Genomic DNA, 16,631 nt, shown 5'->3' with positions numbered 1-16,631 from the left:
TGCGCGTTCACGTGCGGCGCGCGGGGCGGCCCCGGAAGCGCTCGGCGGCGGCGGCGGGCGGTGCCGGGCGGTGCCGGGCCGAGCTCCGGCGGGCGGGGACGCGGGATGGAGGTGATCAGGAGCAGTGAGTGACCACCCGGCCCCGCGTCCCGAGCTTAGCTGGCGCTAAGCTGTTCCGGTGTCCCGGCGTCCGTGCCCTGGGCTGGCGGCCGCTCCGGCCTCAGCCTCTCGTTCATGGCGAAAGGGTCCCCATTGCCCCGCTCACCCATGAGGCGCAGTCCTGGGCGGGGAGGCGCGGCCCGAGGCTGAGGGGGCGGCGGGCAGGCCCTTAGGGGCGCCGGGCTGCCGGTGGATGTCGTTTGTAGTCTCAAGTTTGTTTTAACCCTTTACCCGCAGATTTTAAGGATAATCTAAACAAAGTGTATGAAGCCATTGAAGAGTCGGACTTCCTGGCCATCGATGGAGAGTTTTCAGGTACAGTTGCACCTGTTTTGTCATTGTGAACTGTTGGCAGTCTCTGAGGCGGGTAGTTTGACTTCGGTGCCCGAGTTCACTCCTGTGATGTGTCTCAGGGTTGGCTTGAAAAAGCTAAAGCTGAGGCCACCACAAAGAGGTTAAACCACCTGTTACATGTGCGATTGCAAGGCTTTGGTCATGCTTGTGCTCCCACAGTAATCATGCTTGTGCTCCCACAGTAATCTTTCAGCATGACAACTGATAGTTGTTGCACTTCAAGGTAAAAAAAACAGAAGGCGTTATGTGTGTCATGAAAGCCATAGATTGGAATAAGTGAGGAAGATCCTGCAAGTGTTTGGACAGGGAAGGGCAGCGCTAAGAACGTGTGTGCTTGTGAAACCCTGAGGGTATGAGCAGCAGAGAGATGCTTTAGTTGGTATGTCACTTTTGGGATGCAGAGTTCAGTTCACTGATGAGACTAGGTTTTGTTACATGTGGTGTTTGTGGAAGTACAGTTGTTGCATATTGCTTAAGGTCACTATTCAATAAATCTCTGGGCAACACTTCCCATTTTTAGTTTGGCTTTGATCCTTCATTGAGTTGTAAAGCCCATTTACATTAGGGTATTGGTAGGTCTTGGCCTGCTACTGACATGTTGAATAGGAGCCAGAATGACAGAGCTTTTGCAGGAGAGTTTTACTTCTAGAACACCCCTATTAAAATGAGTGGCTTATTGCAGCAGTATTTTCCTCAAATTAAATATTTGTAATACATACTTTAAGTGAAAGCATTTTCTCAAATTGCCAGTTTTTGCATTTCTTTGCTGTGGTTAATTTTGAAAAGCTTACACAAAGCAAAATATGTTCTGCCTTTTCAGGGATCAGTGATGGGCCTTCTGTTAGTGCATTAACAAATGGCTTTGACACTCCAGAAGAAAGGTATCAGAAACTTAAAAAGGTAAAGTGTTTACATGGACTAAAATGAAGACTGAAGCTGCTGTTGGTGCAGCATCTTGTTTGTGTGACCAACAGGAGGAGAGAGAGGTGGAACTTCGCTCAGTTCTTGTCTCTTTGTGGAATGGAACTGCATGCTAAAGTCATCTTGGGCCAATAGTAAGATGATTAATGGGGATGAAAACTAGCAGAAGAACTCTGGTGCGTTTACTTTCAAATTACCAGCGAAATGAACATTGGTTAAGAAGATTCACTTTATTTTGAAATGGAGAGAAATCATATGAGGATGCACCCTGGTAATGTTTAAATATGTAGATGTTTTATTCTCATGCAACATTTTTCTTTCATTTTACAGCATTCCATGGATTTTTTGCTCTTTCAGTTTGGCCTTTGCACTTTTAAATATGATGACACAGAAGAAAAGTATGTAATTCTCTTATTTCTTGTTTTCTTAATTGAGGATTTTCTAAAGTAATACTGACAAGCTGTATTGACATGTAACTCATCTTTTCTACAGGTATATAATGAAGTCATTTAATTTCTATATTTTTCCAAAACCCTTTAACAGAAATTCACCAGATGTCAAGTTTGTCTGTCAGGTTAGTAGAAAAGCAGTTTAATTTTTTTTGGTTAAGGTATACCTGAAACAAGCTTCAGTTTTAAAGGTAGAAAAATGTAAGTTTCTGCATTGGGTTTTTTTTTCTTATAAAATAAATAAGCATCTGTTAAGAGCAATCCCAAAAATGGAAGCTTGAAGGGAATATCCTTGACTTCAGTTTTTAAATCTTGTTATGTGTGATTTCTGGAATTTGAGATAGTATTCCAAACTTGGCAAAATGATTCTATTTTTTTCCCTCTTCGCATTGAACTTCCAGTTTCCTTGCTTTTTTGATCCTTTAGTCTCATCTGCTTATCTTGCTTTCACTGCTTCCTAGGCAATTGCCAACATTTTTCTGGTCTCAGATTTGTTCTCCTGAACCACATTTTGCTTTCTTTTGTTTCCTCTCTCCACATAGTTTGTTCTTTCATCTTTATCCTTTACCATATTCATGGTTCTTTTACCTTATGGAAGTTGAAAATCAATAAGAAAAGTAGTATAGCCTAAACTCTCAGTGGCTTCTTTAGGGTCACAAACTCAGTTGTTCTTGGCTTTGGACTTTGTATAATTTCTTTTAAAGTGTGAAAATAACTGATGCCACAGCTACTTTTGCCAATTGTAAAGCCTTTTTCTCTTGTTGCAGAGTTCAAGTATAGATTTTTTAGCAAACCAAGGATTTGATTTTAATAAAGTTTTTCGCAACGGTGAGTTGTTTTGGTTTGTTTTCAATTTCTTTCAATGTCTGCAAAATTTGTGATGACACCTTTCATTTTTTTCTGCAAAAGAAAAAAGGCTGCCATCCATGATACTGTCTTAACACACAGTGAAGTTCTTGAATTATTCTTATCCAGTCTACTGTTGTGCTGATGGTAACTCCCTTTCTAAGAATTCATTGCATAGTTCAGCAGAACGGAATTCCCACTAACATGAGAGCTTGTTTGGTTTTGTTTTTTTTTTGTATGGAGGCAAAGCGTGACTAGAGTAACAGGGTGTGGAGCTGTGTAATATGTGAGTAGGAATGCACAGGAAAGGGATCCCAGTGCGCTGTGCTTGGGGCTGCTGCAGTCTGTTATTGGAGATGCACAGAGCAAGGAGAGCAGCGCTCAGTACTTCAGTGCTTGTGACCTGCAGCTCTGCAGTGCTGGGGCTCATGCCTTGTGCAGAGGAGGCTCTGTAGTGCAGTGGTACCAGCTAACCTGGCACGTGCTGGGAGGCTGGACAGACACACATCTACTGCAGATCACTGAAAGGGAAGGGTTTGCTTTCAGTCTGCAGGGGTGTAACAGAGGCAAATGCTTGAATCCCTACACATCTCTAATTAGTCTCTAATTATGATGAGCTTTACCTTTTTTTGTTAGGAATTCCGTATTTAAATCAGGAAGAAGAGAGACAGCTAAGGGAACAGTATGATGAAAAACATTCTCAAGCCAATGGTGCAGGATCTCTGTCATACATTTCTCCTAATTCCACAAAGTGCCCTGTAACAATTCCTGAAGATCAGAAAAAATTTGTAGAGAAAGTAGTGTAAGTAACCCTGTTTAATATCCTCTGATGTTAAAACTAAAATATTAACAGTAGTGATATTTTCACATGTTGAAGCCATTTCTGTTATTTCACTGTTTGTAAAATGATGCTCTTTTTGTTACGAAGTACTTTCTTCTGGGGACAGCTGTAAACTTCCAAAAAATTAAATAGTAGATACAGAAGCAAATAATCTGTTTCTTCCAGGGAACGGATAGAAGACTTATTAAAGAATGAAGAAAGCGAAAGTTTGGAACTGGAGCCATGTACAGGGTCAGTTTCTGACATTGCATTTTTCTGAAAAATTTTTTTAGTTTAGTCATAGAATTAGGGGAGTGACAGGGAAGAATATGTTTACTTGGGTTAACTGTAGCAAAACCTACATTTGTCTAATTTTTGAATGTTGAGAATATGTGGTAATGTATACAGGGGGTGTAATTTATTTTGAGCTGTAACTTCTGCACGTAGTGGCAAAATATTTTAAGTATAGTCAAGAGATGTCTTCTATATGTGAGCTGCCTTTTGTTACTGCTGAAGTGATCCATAAGCCTTGGAGATGCATTTTATAAAGAAACTTTTGAGCTATTGGTTGTTCACAGTTGGCAGTGTGTGACTGTTTTTAGTAGGTTTCCTTCCCAAAATTCTGTTTAGCTTTGGAAACTAGATATTTGGAGAGTATGATTATTTAAAAAATGTTTTAAAAAACTAATTTAGGAATAGTAGAACATGGTGAAGCTGGGGATAAGGTACCATCACTGTATCTGTGTTGAGTGATTATGACTACACAATACTCTCTGATGAGAAGATACACGGTGACTTTAGAACATGGTGTAAATGCTTTTACATTTTGGCAGCTGAACATCAGAATTCAGTAAATTTCTTCCTAGCCTATAGTTCTGCTAGCAGTGACTGTTGCTTTAAAAATCTTTCTACAAATGTTCAGCTTAATGTTCAGAAAAAGTTTAGCTTAAACTGAAATCATTCCTAGGAGACACTCTGTAAAAGGATTATTAGTAACACAATTGTCTTTTGGTTTTAGATTTCAAAGGAAATTAATTTATCAGACCTTGAGCTGGAAGTAAGTTACTGGTAATACTGCCTTACTGTATATTTTTAGTACTTTTGATAAGAAATCTGGGTAAGATATATCTGCTTGACCTTGGTGTGATTGATTTAGACTTTATTTTTCCCTTTAAAAGAAGACTTCTGTAATGTTCTGGAGATTAATTACATTAAACTTATTTATGATTATTAATTTAGATATTAAAGCTTAGAATTTGTTTTAGCCTTTGTAAAATCTCTGAATAGAACAGCACAGCCTAGAATTATGTAACAAATGCAGCATGCTAGGTTTTTTAGTGAGCAGAAAGTGCATGTGCTTATAGAGATTGTGGGCTTTAACTGAAAAAATAGTAGGTACTGGTATGGATATAGTTTTCTGTTGGATGCCAAGCATAAGCACTTCTGATAACTTAGTATATTGCCTAAATGTATCTCTTAAGTCTTAGGAGAAACTTCAAGGCTTTAGTGTAAGATTTTCACTGTTCTGACTGCAGTAGTAAGATGTAGAAAATACGCACGTCTTATTTTTGTATGTTTAGTTAATTCAGTGTTGCAGGACTGAATCTGGCACACTGTTACTTACACTGGAAGCAGATAAAATAAGGCTTCTCTCTAGAAAATGGGATCTCAAGAAGTGAGCTTGAGAACTAATCTGAAAAAATGCAGATGTGTTTTCAACAATTTTTCAGTCATTTTTTTAACATCTGTAGCTTCCTGTAGCATGTAGTTTTATGTTTGTCTGATACATTTCCTTGCATCTTCTCTGAGTGGGTGGAAGAATGTGTTCTGGTGGTTTTTTTAACATTCAGGGTTGTTGCTTTATGAGAGTACAGCAGTGTACACTGTGTGTGTATTGGAGAGAGAAATCCAAGCTGTGAAGGTAGCATGGAGCTAATGAAAGCAGAAGAATGAAGTTATTGATTGCCCTTTTGTCCTGACCTCTTCACAGGTCGTTTATTGAAGTATTCTCTTGTGCATCAATGTTTTGATGCATCCAAGGTTTGTGGCATGAGGCAGCTCATAAATGAGATGGAGGCTCAAAACTGTGTGAGGAGTCACAACAGTGTTTGGAGTGTGCTCTCCAGTACTAATTTTGGGAGTAGCCAGAGGACAAGGAAGCTTGCTGGTTCTGAAGTGGTTGCACAGTTGTGGTTAGTTTCTTTTAATGAGATTATGAGAGTAATTGCTAGTGGTTAAGCAGGAAAAGACAATATTCTCTTACTTTTGCTATTAGTTGGATGCGCTCTGAATAGTGTTATTTTGCAAATTAAATATGATTGTAGTGGTGTGATTAAACCCTGTAGCAGAGGTGATGACATTTGAGTTAATAATTCCTACTAAAATCTACTGGTAGCAGAAAGTTCAGGGTTGTTAATAAGTCCTTAAATAAGTGATGTATTAAAGAGATGCTGTCGTCAAAGAAGTTGTCTTGGGGTTGCAAGTAAATGAGAGCTTTCTTGTTTTGGATTTCTTGAAAGCAAAGATTCTAGACTGTGATGAAATATCTATATGATGTTTACTTAATATCACCAAAATAAGAAATTACAGGTTCCACAACAATAGCATGGGAAATTGTGTAAGTGCCAGTTACTGTTAGGTAATGTAAGGAGGCCAGTTAAACTAGCCTATTGCTTCAAATGTTGCACTATTAAAATTAAAAAGAAACTTGTAATAGTTCTTTTAGGCCTAGGACTTATGGAAATAATGAGACATGAAATTACTAAATTACTGTTGTGGTTTCAACATGCTAAATGCCAAGTGAATAACTATTAATATTTACTTTTCATTTGTTTTGACGTAGGTATCCAAAAGGTATCCACGTGGAAACTCTGGAGTCAGATAAGGTAGCTAGGCCTGTTACCGCCTCTAACATTTGTTCTGTTGAAAGGAAATTGTATGTCTCAGTTTCACCATCTCTCCTGATTTTTATATCTAACTTGAGCTTTTTTAATGCAAATTCAAAGCATTTTAAATTGAATACAGTGAACTAGTTTCTATCTGACCAACATATGGAGTGTGGGCATGTATTTGTGTGGCTTAATATTACTTTTTAAATGGATACTAAAAGGTGTTTTAAAATACAGAGGGTCTGATGTTCACTATTAGTGAAAAGCAGGTTGTGATCTCAGAGGAAAACCAGCAACATCATGTGCTGTGTCCTCACATACCAGCACAGATCTCTGCTTCAAAATGTATTTGAAACAAACTATTTACAAGGAAATGCTGATAATCTTTTTTGAGAAGTAAAAAGTGGGTTTAGGAAAAATCAGGTTTGGGGGATGAAGCAAATACAGCTTTCTAAAATAGGCTTCTGGGAGTAGGTGATAATGTGGTGCCTACAATAGAAACAGCTGTGTTGCCAGGTAACTGCTGCTGAGGTATCACAGTTTTCTTTACAATGTAAATTTACAGAAACTTGCAGCAGCCTTAAATCTGAACTTCTCAGAGTCATTCCTCAAACTATACGTTTTTTGTTTTAGAAGGAGAGATATATTGTTATTACTAAGGTAGATGAAGAGGAACGAAAAAGAAGAGAGCAGCAGAAACAAGCAAAAGAACAGGTAAATAAATTCAATTCCATTAGTTTATGTGAGAGAGGAAGGGTGAGAATCTCTGACTTCACTCAGCAGTGCAAAAATGCAGGGTAGGTTTGGTATTGTTTCCCTTTGGTTTCCTGTGGCTGGCTGAATTTGATTTTATAAATTCTACCAGATAACTTAGGCCTTGCAACAGAGCAAAAAGAGTTGCAAGGCACTCTAAAAATTTTTTAAAAATCAGAATTTGTGGAATACTGAATGAGTATTCTGGAGTAGTGACTACCTCCTCATATGACTCTCCGCTCTCACAGAAGTGTGTCCCAGTAAGAGAAAACGTCAGTTTCTTGCAGAAATTCTTGAACAAGTTGTTACATGGTTTGGATTCACAGTCTTCCCTTCTCTTACAAAGCTTGCTTGCTCTTGGTTGGCTGAGTTAGTGTCCTGTACAGTGAATGTGTCATTTCTTGATAGAACCACACTGCACGCTACTGCTGTGGCAGCAAACTGATCAGGAGGTCACACGTGGTGTATTCAGATACTCTCACTGTTTATTAGACTTTTACTTTGCTTACTGAGTGATGCAAATTTCAGGAGGTCATAAGACTTGAATTGTGGGAGTTCCTGATCAAACTCCTGTGATTTATGCTTTCATATACCTAGATAAAATCAGTTTGGGTGGAGTAAATAATACTTCTATGCAGAAAGCCTTTTAAGAGGGAAAGAGATATCTAAAGTGACATTAACTAATATGACATCTCTGTATCCAGAAGGCAGGTCAGGAGCAGTTTCCTACTACAGTAGGTTTTTCTGAAGTGTTTTTAGTAAGGATATTACTTCCTCAAACTAGCAGCTTTCAGAGCTGAAGTAACAGTGAATGTTTTTATCGAATTTTAGTTCTGGTTGAATAAAGATGGATAACACAAGGCAGAAACTGCTTCCCTAGACCTGAGAAAGAAAAATCCATTACAGAACAATTTGTGCTGTAGTCAGAACCCCCCAAATTAAGCAAAAGTCAGTTTATACAACTATAGTGTTATATAATGTGAGTTGCACATTTTAATATTTCTCGTTGGCTTTGTTTATATAAATAATGAAGAATGTTTGTTCCTCAATTTGTGGTAGCATAAAAGTATGGTCTGATTTAATAGGAGTGACAATCAGGATTCAACCTGTTGCATGTGTAACAATATATGTAAAAAGTACAGCTGAAAATATGTAGGTTGATTGTAATACCTTCTGAGCTGTTTGCAGTGTCATAGCTGCTGAGCACTATTGGATATCATGTGCTGACAATGAACTGATTGCAGCTGTTACTGCTCTCGTTGGGGAGAAGTTACTCTCCTTTGCAGCAGCCTGTATTTGCTTTGTGGCTAAAACACCAGTGATACCATCCATGTGTTTTGTCTGCTGCTGAATAGCACTTGCACAGAGGCTTTCCCTCCCACCCTTCCCCAAAAGCAAGGAGGCTGGAGGGGATGGGCTCTCCTTATCTTTATCAACAAATCTTATTGTCTGCCTTTGAATTTCGGGTGAGGGGCGTGAGCAAAGGGCAGAGTGGCTGCTTGGCTTCTGTCCAGGGGCAGCCCAGGACGGCAGCTTGTGACTCATCCTACTTGACAGTGAACTAGAGCTACATATGAAATGGAAATCCTGTGAGCAGCATCCTGCTTTGACCTCTTCTGTCTTCCAAATACTGACATTTCCTTCATGATCTGTTCTTGGCTGTCTGAGAAACTGAGGCAAATTGGGGGCATCTGGCAGTTTGCAGGCACAGTTGTGGTAGTATTTTTATTTGTGTCTCGCTAATGTCAGAATCTTTGCTTACAGGAAGAATTGAATGATGCTGTAGGATTTTCCAGAGTTGTTCACGCCATTGCTAATTCTGTAAGTTAATGTGATTTTTTTTTTAACCTACCTTTGTTTGTAAGAAAAAATAAATAATTCAAAGAAAGGATTCTTTTGCTGTTACATATTGGAGGAGAAGATGAAATATAAGTTAGAGTGACATTTTAAGTTTATATTGTTTCATGTTTTACAGTGGCTGAGTGTAGTAGGTTAAGTAAGCTCAAATAAAGAATGACACGAAAAATCTTACTATCTGTAAGAGTCAAGAATAGCAATTTCTTAGGGCTCTTATGTAAATATGCTTTGGTGGTTTTTTTTTTTGTTCTGAAAAGATTTTGAAGTTTTTCCCTTTTTTTTTCTTGGCAGTTAAAAGCTGTCAAAGAGGGACTGTTATCATGTCAAATGAATCAAACTTAAAATTAAAACAACCGCTTGGGGCTTTTCAAAGAGCTTGCTTTTACAACATCTGGCATGAAAGGTTCTGCACTGTGACAAGCTAGACCATTCCCTTAATAACTATTGTATGTTATAACCATAAGGAATATACTGTGTTGTTGTACAAGTAAATTAAAAGGTGATTGATGAAGAAATGCCTTGACTTCAATCTTAAATAGATTGGAAGCCAAGTCGCTGTTCTAGTGCGTCTTCTCAACATATGAAGCTGCTGTGAAAGCCTGTGATAAATGGTGGGAGTACAGTAAAAAGAAGTGGCTGCTCTGAGAGAATGAAGGAATGTGTGGGGCAGGCAGAGAGCAAATGGGGAGGTTTGATGTGTACTTGTTCCCATGTGCCCTTGGCTGGCGTCTGGGATAGGGGTTTTCACAGATGCCCTTTGCCGTGGCCAGGACTGGAAATGTAACAGACATTTAATGTTATTTTCACAGGGCAAACTTGTTATTGGGCACAACATGCTGCTGGATGTTATGCACACCATACATCAGTTCTATTGCCCCCTACCTGATGTAAGTAATCTTTTGAGTGTTCGGATGATGAAATAAATGCCTTAATATATTTGTCTTTTAATATTATCTCCACGCTTTCTTCTGAATGGAAGAATTGGTCAGCCTGTGAACAAGTGTCAAAAAGTATTAAAAAAAAAAATTTGGTACTTCTGGGCTACTGCCTTATTGTCATAAATATTTATGTAGAAAGTTCAGTTGGATTGATCTCCTTTGCATTATTAAAAGGTTCAAATCAGATAGTAGAATTGTGCTTTTTGCTTATGTCAGGTGTATTTAACTTACTGATGTGTTATACGATACTGGTGTGGAGCTTCAGCACAATTACGTGGCGTTTTCTCCTTTGTAGTTTACAAAATGGGAATGTGTGGTTTTAAATAATATAGTACACTTTCTAAAATGATAAGCAGTCTTGTAGCAGGTTGATGTTCACTGGGATGAAGAGTTATAATGTCAGAATAATTGGAGGGAGCACACTGCAGCAGGGCTGTCTAACGGTTCATGACTGGACTATACAGTTAAACTACGCAGTGCATTGGCACCAAAACCATTGTCTGAGGAAGCCAAAGGTCTTGTTGGAAGGATGGCTCACATGGTGTTTGGGGAAAGACTTGATCATAAGATGGGAAAAAGAAGTTTGCGACCAGTTTGGATGTTGGAATGTGAGCAATTGTCAGGAGTTCCTGTGTTTTTGACCCTTGGCAGATCTAAACCTGAAGGCAGTCCCTGCATACCTGGAGTGACTGCTTATATTCCATTGAAATACAAAATGCTGGGAACACTTAAGAGCTGTTAACTGGGCTGGAATCAGAAGTAGCCTAGGGTATAAAATAGGATAAGGTGTTGGCAGTGAGAGAACATTTTATTACTAATGACAGATCAGAAATACTAATCTGTAGTTGTGTGTAATTGCAGGTGGTGTCTATGGTAGTGCTGACAAATAGATCTCTTACAGTGAGAATTCAGTTACTGTAGCTCACTTTTAGAGGCTGTTTGGATAATTGTAGCTATGCTCTCTGTCCTCCTGAGACTGTAAACAGTTCACTGACTTGGATTTTATGTTCTGGTTTAATGTTAAATTAGGACCTAAGTGAGTTCAAGGAAGTAACGTCTTGTGTCTTTCCCCGGTAAGTTCTTAGTTCAAACTTTCAACCATTTCAGTATAGTTGTAGCAAGCTGATGTTTTTTTGTCCTAGCCCTGTACCCTAGCTGTTATTGGAAAGGAAATTGGGATCAAGTTAGATAAATACAATTTTTAAAGTAATTTTGAGCAGCTTTTTTTTCCAGAAAAGCAGTGTTTTGCTTCACTTCTTGGCAATAGATGCACCCTTGCCATTCCCCTGGGTTGGGCATGATGTTTGGTGTTTTGAATCTACACTTCATTTGGAACAAGATTTGTTTGCTACTAGTTGTTTGCATCTCTTGCTGTTCCTTGGTTGCTGTCTTTTTTCATGCTGAACAAAGCCAAGGAATGTTTTGGCTGTTCCAAATCCAACAGTAATTTTCAGTAGGGTGTATCTGCTGTTTCCCAGCTAATACACTAAAACATTTTTTGAGGATTTGGCAAAATGGGCATTCTTCTGTTTCAACCTATTTAGTTCTTATTTTGTTTCTAGGTTACTGGATACTAAACTGATGGCAAGTACACAACCTTTTAAAGTAAGTTAATATTATGGAATGATTTGAAGATACAAAATTGCATTAATACATGTGTATTGAAACAAATGATACTTCTTTGTGGAGAAAGATGTTGAACAATATTTTCTGTGATGTTCCTTTTATTGTAGATGAATTATTTTTCTTTACCCCTTATCTAAACTTACAGAATTTATAGAATGCAAATTTTTACTTTCCTGCTAGTGACTTTTGTCACTTTTGTTTGAAGTTTAATGGTAACTTGGCAGCTTTGGATTCTAAAATATGTAGAGTTCTTGCTAGGTAAAATGTGATTAGTAGATGATTTTCTTCTTGTTAAGTAGAATGTCCCCTCAGGAGATAAAAAAAGTGGTGTTCATGAACAAATAGGATCTGGAAGCTGCTTGTATATTCAAAGCCTTAGAGTACTGAGAATGCTGACTTAGATTTGTCTGGAAAAATGCCTTATCATCATTAGGTTCTCTTGTGGCCTTTGCTCAGCGGGTAGTCAGCAGGAGGAAAAAAAATTACAGGTTTCTCCTAAAATCTCTTACAGCATGAGTTTTATTCCTCTAAAGAAGTATTGAGATATGTTTTCCCATGTGCCCTTGAATTAATGTGCCCTTGAATTAATTAAAAAACATGCTGAGGAAGCAGCATCTCTCATTGTGCATGGCTCTGTGACTCCAGAGCATTGCATAAGGAAGTGCTATTAAATATACCTGTAGGTATTGTCAGGTTTGTGTTGCACACTGCTGTGGTAATAGAAGCTTTGGATTACTGAAAAGTAAGAAACCTCCACAAGTTTCATGTTTGGTAGAGCTATATTGATATTTGTGATTCTACATCAGATGCTTGGGGTTTTAGCCTATTGTTATGTAACCCTGCTTTTGGGATGCCAAATGAATGCATCATTTGAGCTTGTTCATTGTACTTAGTTCTTGATAACTTTTCAGTCTGCAGACTTGATGAGTGTAAACAGCTAAGCTTGATTGAGAACCAAAGGAAATCTGGTCCTCATAGATCTCAGACAACTTTAAGAAAGATTGTGTGAGATGTTTTGCTTTCTCTGGCTATTGATTCTGCATGTTTCCATTGTACTGATTGACAATATATATTTGATTAAGAACTTCAGTAAGGAATTAATCTGTAATACATCTTTGTGGCTCTTTATTTTATGGATATAATTCATCAGTAGATTCACTGGTGCTGCTCAACTAAGTTGACGTGTAGGAGCAACTTGCTGATTGTCACACTTCTTTCACTGTCTCTATTAATTTAAATCAGCAGTATTTACATTGTAGAACTATTCAGTGATGTCCAGTCAGCAAGCACATTTCAATATTCACCTTGAATGCCTTCAACCATTATGATCAGTGTTTAGAATATTTGCCCTGCTGTTTGTGCTGCCATTTCCCTTGCCACGTGTACCCTGCATGAAACCAGATTCAAATAGAAGTATTACTTTGGCATAATCCCTCAATAATTCTGAGCAGCATTAATAAATGCTTACGATGCAAGTGTGGCAAGGTAACTGAAATTTGTCTTGACACACCTCTGGTGCATTAGTTTGAAATAGGGCTATGTGTAAATCCTTGGAGAACACCAGGTGGCAGCAGTAAATACTCATTTGATCCTGTTCGATTTCAGTTTCCAGGGAAAATGTGCTTGGTATTGGCAATTAATGATAGCTTTTTCTTGCAGGAGCTCATTAATAATACATCACTTGCAGAACTGGAAAAACGTTTAAAAGAGGTTCCATTCAGCCCTCCTAAAGTTGGTAAGGATGTATCAAAATGCTCCTATTTCTGAAATGTTTTGATTATTTTTGTTCTTGGTCTAAAATATAAATTCCCTGCTAGTACTTAGTGTCTTGATGAAGGGACTTTAAATGAGAGCACTGTACATACAGTGCAATTATATTTAGAAGTGTACCTGGAACTTACTAGGAATCTAGACAACAAAAAATTGATGAGTTCAGTGAACAGCAGTTTCATCATCTTCTAATGATGGATTTCTTTCTTGTAGGTTGATTTTTGGGAATTAATTTGAAATTTGTTCAAAACTTTCATTTGTTGATTGTCCTTTAGATCAAAGCCAGAGCACTCCAGGAGGCACTTGGACAAACAAAACTAAGAAAACTTATACAGCAGTGACCAGTCGTGTGTTTTCTAGAAATTACTAAAGTTGTTTTAGTAGGAAAAAGGGGTTTTTGCCTTGAGGTGAACAGAAGGATATTTAATCAAAGGGCAAGCTTAGCTCAAGGTTCTGGAATTTTTCTTAAGCTGCTAATTTGGAAAAGGGGAGAGCAGTACTGTAGAGTGGAGTGTGTTGAAAGGGAAAGTTTCAATGCCTGATCAAAATAAAGATGAGCAGTACTTTTTTATATTGCTGAATGTGCAGAGCATAAACACCAAGTGCATTTGTCAAGAAAGATATCTTTAAATCACTCCATTTAGTCTTCATTTAAATATCTTGAAAAATCTGACCTATCTATCTGGTTAATAGTGAAGCTTTTAATTAGACTGTTCTTTTAAGTGCAAGTCAGAAAAAGAGACTCTTTGTGGGGAATTCTGCTGTCACTGTCTTACAATTAATGCTCCATTTTGGCTGAGCAGGTCTGGGGATTAAGGGCTTTTTAATGGGAAAGACTTTACATCTTATGAACCTATTCTTATTTTAAAATGCCAAACAAAACTGCTTTTTTAAGAACTTAAGAAAATTCAAAGATTCTGAAAGTTGTATGAATTTCCCCAAATGATGTTATTCTCTAACAAAATAAGCCTGTGGGTAAGCACACAGGACTAACTTTATCTTCTCTGATAGTTATTTATAAATGTCTTTTTCCCCTCAGAAAGTGCAGAAGGATTTCCAAGTTACAATACAGCATCTGAACAACTCCATGAAGCAGGATATGATGCTTACATTACTGGACTGTGCTTCATTTCCATGGCTAATTTCCTAGGTACATGTGAAATCTTTTCCAAACCTTCTTCTTGGTGCTCTCTGTACCTGCTTATTACATACTGAATTTATTCTTCATTCATCAGGTTCATTCCTCAGTCCTCCGAAAAACCATGTGTCTGCTAGATCAAAACTCATTGAACCTTTTTTTAACAAGTAAGTAGTTGTATAAAAAACCTGCTAAAACAAGGAAGTACAACACCAGCTTCAGCAGATCTCCCTCTAGCCGTGCAATCAATAGCTAGTTGCGTTTTTCTTTAAATGGAAGTTTTTTTGGCTTTCTGATTCGTACTGGTAATGCTGGAGAGGCTATGAAGTCAATACCTTGTCTTTTGAGGAGGATGGTTTCCTTTCTGCTGACCTGTGAAAGGACACTTAGAAGAGTACCTGGACTGCTTTAATGGCCTTGTCATTATTTCTGGAGTAAGCTTTGGAAGTGGTGGAACTGAAGAAAAACTGGTCAGGTGTTCTTTGTTGTAGGACCCTCAGTAACCGGTGATAGTGAAAACTGAGTATGCTCAGCAGTCTGGAAAAACTAAAATATCCCTGTGGTATTGTCAGTCCAAATAACACAAAGCATTGGTATTGACATTGTTGGGTAACCCATTTTTAAGATGGCATAAGAAGTATACATGTATGATTTATGGGATGATGCTATAGGCAGTATTTTGCTTTTGAATGGGATCTTCTTGCAAACTCCTTGAACAAATTGAAAGAAAACTCGTCCTTTATGCACAGAGTCAGTCCTTTTAATTCATCTGTAGATTTTACCTTAGGAAACTTCTAAAGATGCTGCAATCTATCACATAAAGAAAAAGGAGTTGAAATTAAAAAGATTCTAGTGTTGAATTTACTCTGTCTGGGTAAATTCAGGAGCAATTCCATCCTTTCAAACCTCTAATACAAGAGTTGGCAAAATTAATTATTTTAGCTTCAGATGGCCCACACAAATGAGAAAATCATTGCGATCAGTGGTTTTCACCTTTCATTGTTCTGAAAATCATATCATTACAGTGACAGCAGTTATGTGATTCTCTTGACACTGAGACATGTGAGGCAGTAACTCCATATCTTTTAGCAGATGCTACAAATATTCCCTAGATGAAAAATGGACCCACAGTGATTGCTTGATTTGAATGTGAGGGTAAAGATAGAATTGATCAGCACAATTTCATTTTAAGATGGGATTTGTCACTAGATTGTTTTCTGGAACACCAACCCATATGCCAAGTAGTAGGTGCCAATTGAGCAGGTTAATTTTTCAATAATTAACCAAAATTCTTCTTAGAAATGCATATTTGCAACGAGTACAAACAGCAACTTCTAGAGCTGTCACAATAGTACGTTCAATTTAAGCTTTTCAAATTAATTGTGTACTTGAAATGTGACATTGCTCTAGAAGTGACATATCAAAGTTGTGAGAGTGAGTGAGAGGAAGCCTGCTGTGTCTGTTCTGGCTTCAGGGTTAACTGCCTGTAAAGAAAGGAACAGTTAACAAACTGTAGCTGCCTTTTTTTTTTCCCTTTTTTAAGCAAGAAATGAAAATTACTGTTTGCAATAAAAGAATGCTTGCCCATTCTGTCATTATTGAGAACTTGTAGCTTCTTGTTTTAGAAAAGCTATATATTATTTTTAAATCATGGAAACTTGGAAGACTTGCCATGTCTTACCTTCACATAATTTTAGAAGCTTTGCCATATTCTAACATCTGCCACATCAGCTAAGTCAGAGCCTAGAGGTGAGACTCTCACCTTTTCCTTACAGCAAGCAGACCAAGGCTTGTATTTTTCAAGCTAGTTTTCTTTCTCCTATAATGTAAAACTAACAAACCAGAATAAGACAACTCTTTTTTTCTTTTTTCTTTTTTTTTTTTTTTTTTTTTGATAAAGAATGTTTAAGTACATGTCAGAAGTCAGAGCTATGGGGTGTTTAAATGAACAAGTCTTTTGCTCTGTTCAGTCAGTCCTTGCAGGTCTCTGTCTGCAGCACGTGGTGTTTTTAGCACCTGTTGTAGCATCCAGGGCTCTGCAGTTCAGAGTTCCCTAAAGGTCCCTTAGTGAGTGTGTTGCTTCTGGGGCTTTTTGGCAGGTATGATCCGGGC

General features: G+C 38.0%; 1 protein-coding gene across 3 annotated transcripts in view; it reads left to right on the top strand.

The window, feature by feature from the left end:
- The first annotated feature begins 48 nt into the window (after window positions 1-48).
- Window positions 49-16,631, top strand: part of PARN (poly(A)-specific ribonuclease) — a 40,073-nt gene continuing 23,490 nt past the window's right edge. Inside the window, exons 1-18 of one of the 3 annotated variants that reach the window (XM_084216730.1) lie at window positions 49-111; window positions 397-474; window positions 1,334-1,413; window positions 1,765-1,832; window positions 1,927-2,008; window positions 2,651-2,711; window positions 3,366-3,531; window positions 3,736-3,801; window positions 4,568-4,606; window positions 6,392-6,434; window positions 7,071-7,151; window positions 8,955-9,011; window positions 9,857-9,934; window positions 11,015-11,058; window positions 11,548-11,590; window positions 13,271-13,346; window positions 14,421-14,531; window positions 14,617-14,686. In XM_084216730.1, the coding sequence (XP_084072856.1) occupies window positions 1,771-1,832; window positions 1,927-2,008; window positions 2,651-2,711; window positions 3,366-3,531; window positions 3,736-3,801; window positions 4,568-4,606; window positions 6,392-6,434; window positions 7,071-7,151; window positions 8,955-9,011; window positions 9,857-9,934; window positions 11,015-11,058; window positions 11,548-11,590; window positions 13,271-13,346; window positions 14,421-14,531; window positions 14,617-14,686 (1,079 nt within the window). In that variant the 5' untranslated portion in view covers window positions 49-111; window positions 397-474; window positions 1,334-1,413; window positions 1,765-1,770. Of the gene's footprint in view, window positions 125-396; window positions 475-1,333; window positions 1,414-1,764; window positions 1,833-1,926; window positions 2,009-2,650; window positions 2,712-3,365; window positions 3,532-3,735; window positions 3,802-4,567; window positions 4,607-6,391; window positions 6,435-7,070; window positions 7,152-8,954; window positions 9,012-9,856; window positions 9,935-11,014; window positions 11,059-11,547; window positions 11,591-13,270; window positions 13,347-14,420; window positions 14,532-14,616; window positions 14,687-16,631 lie in introns of those variants that run through there. The other 2 variants (XM_084216728.1, XM_084216729.1) reach the window with 2 other exon arrangements.

The sequence above is a fragment of the Fringilla coelebs genome (assembly GCF_963513975.1).
Source record: "Fringilla coelebs genome assembly, chromosome: 16".
Lineage (NCBI taxonomy): Eukaryota > Metazoa > Chordata > Aves > Passeriformes > Fringillidae > Fringilla > Fringilla coelebs.
This window is presented reverse-complemented; position numbering and strand designations above follow the sequence as displayed.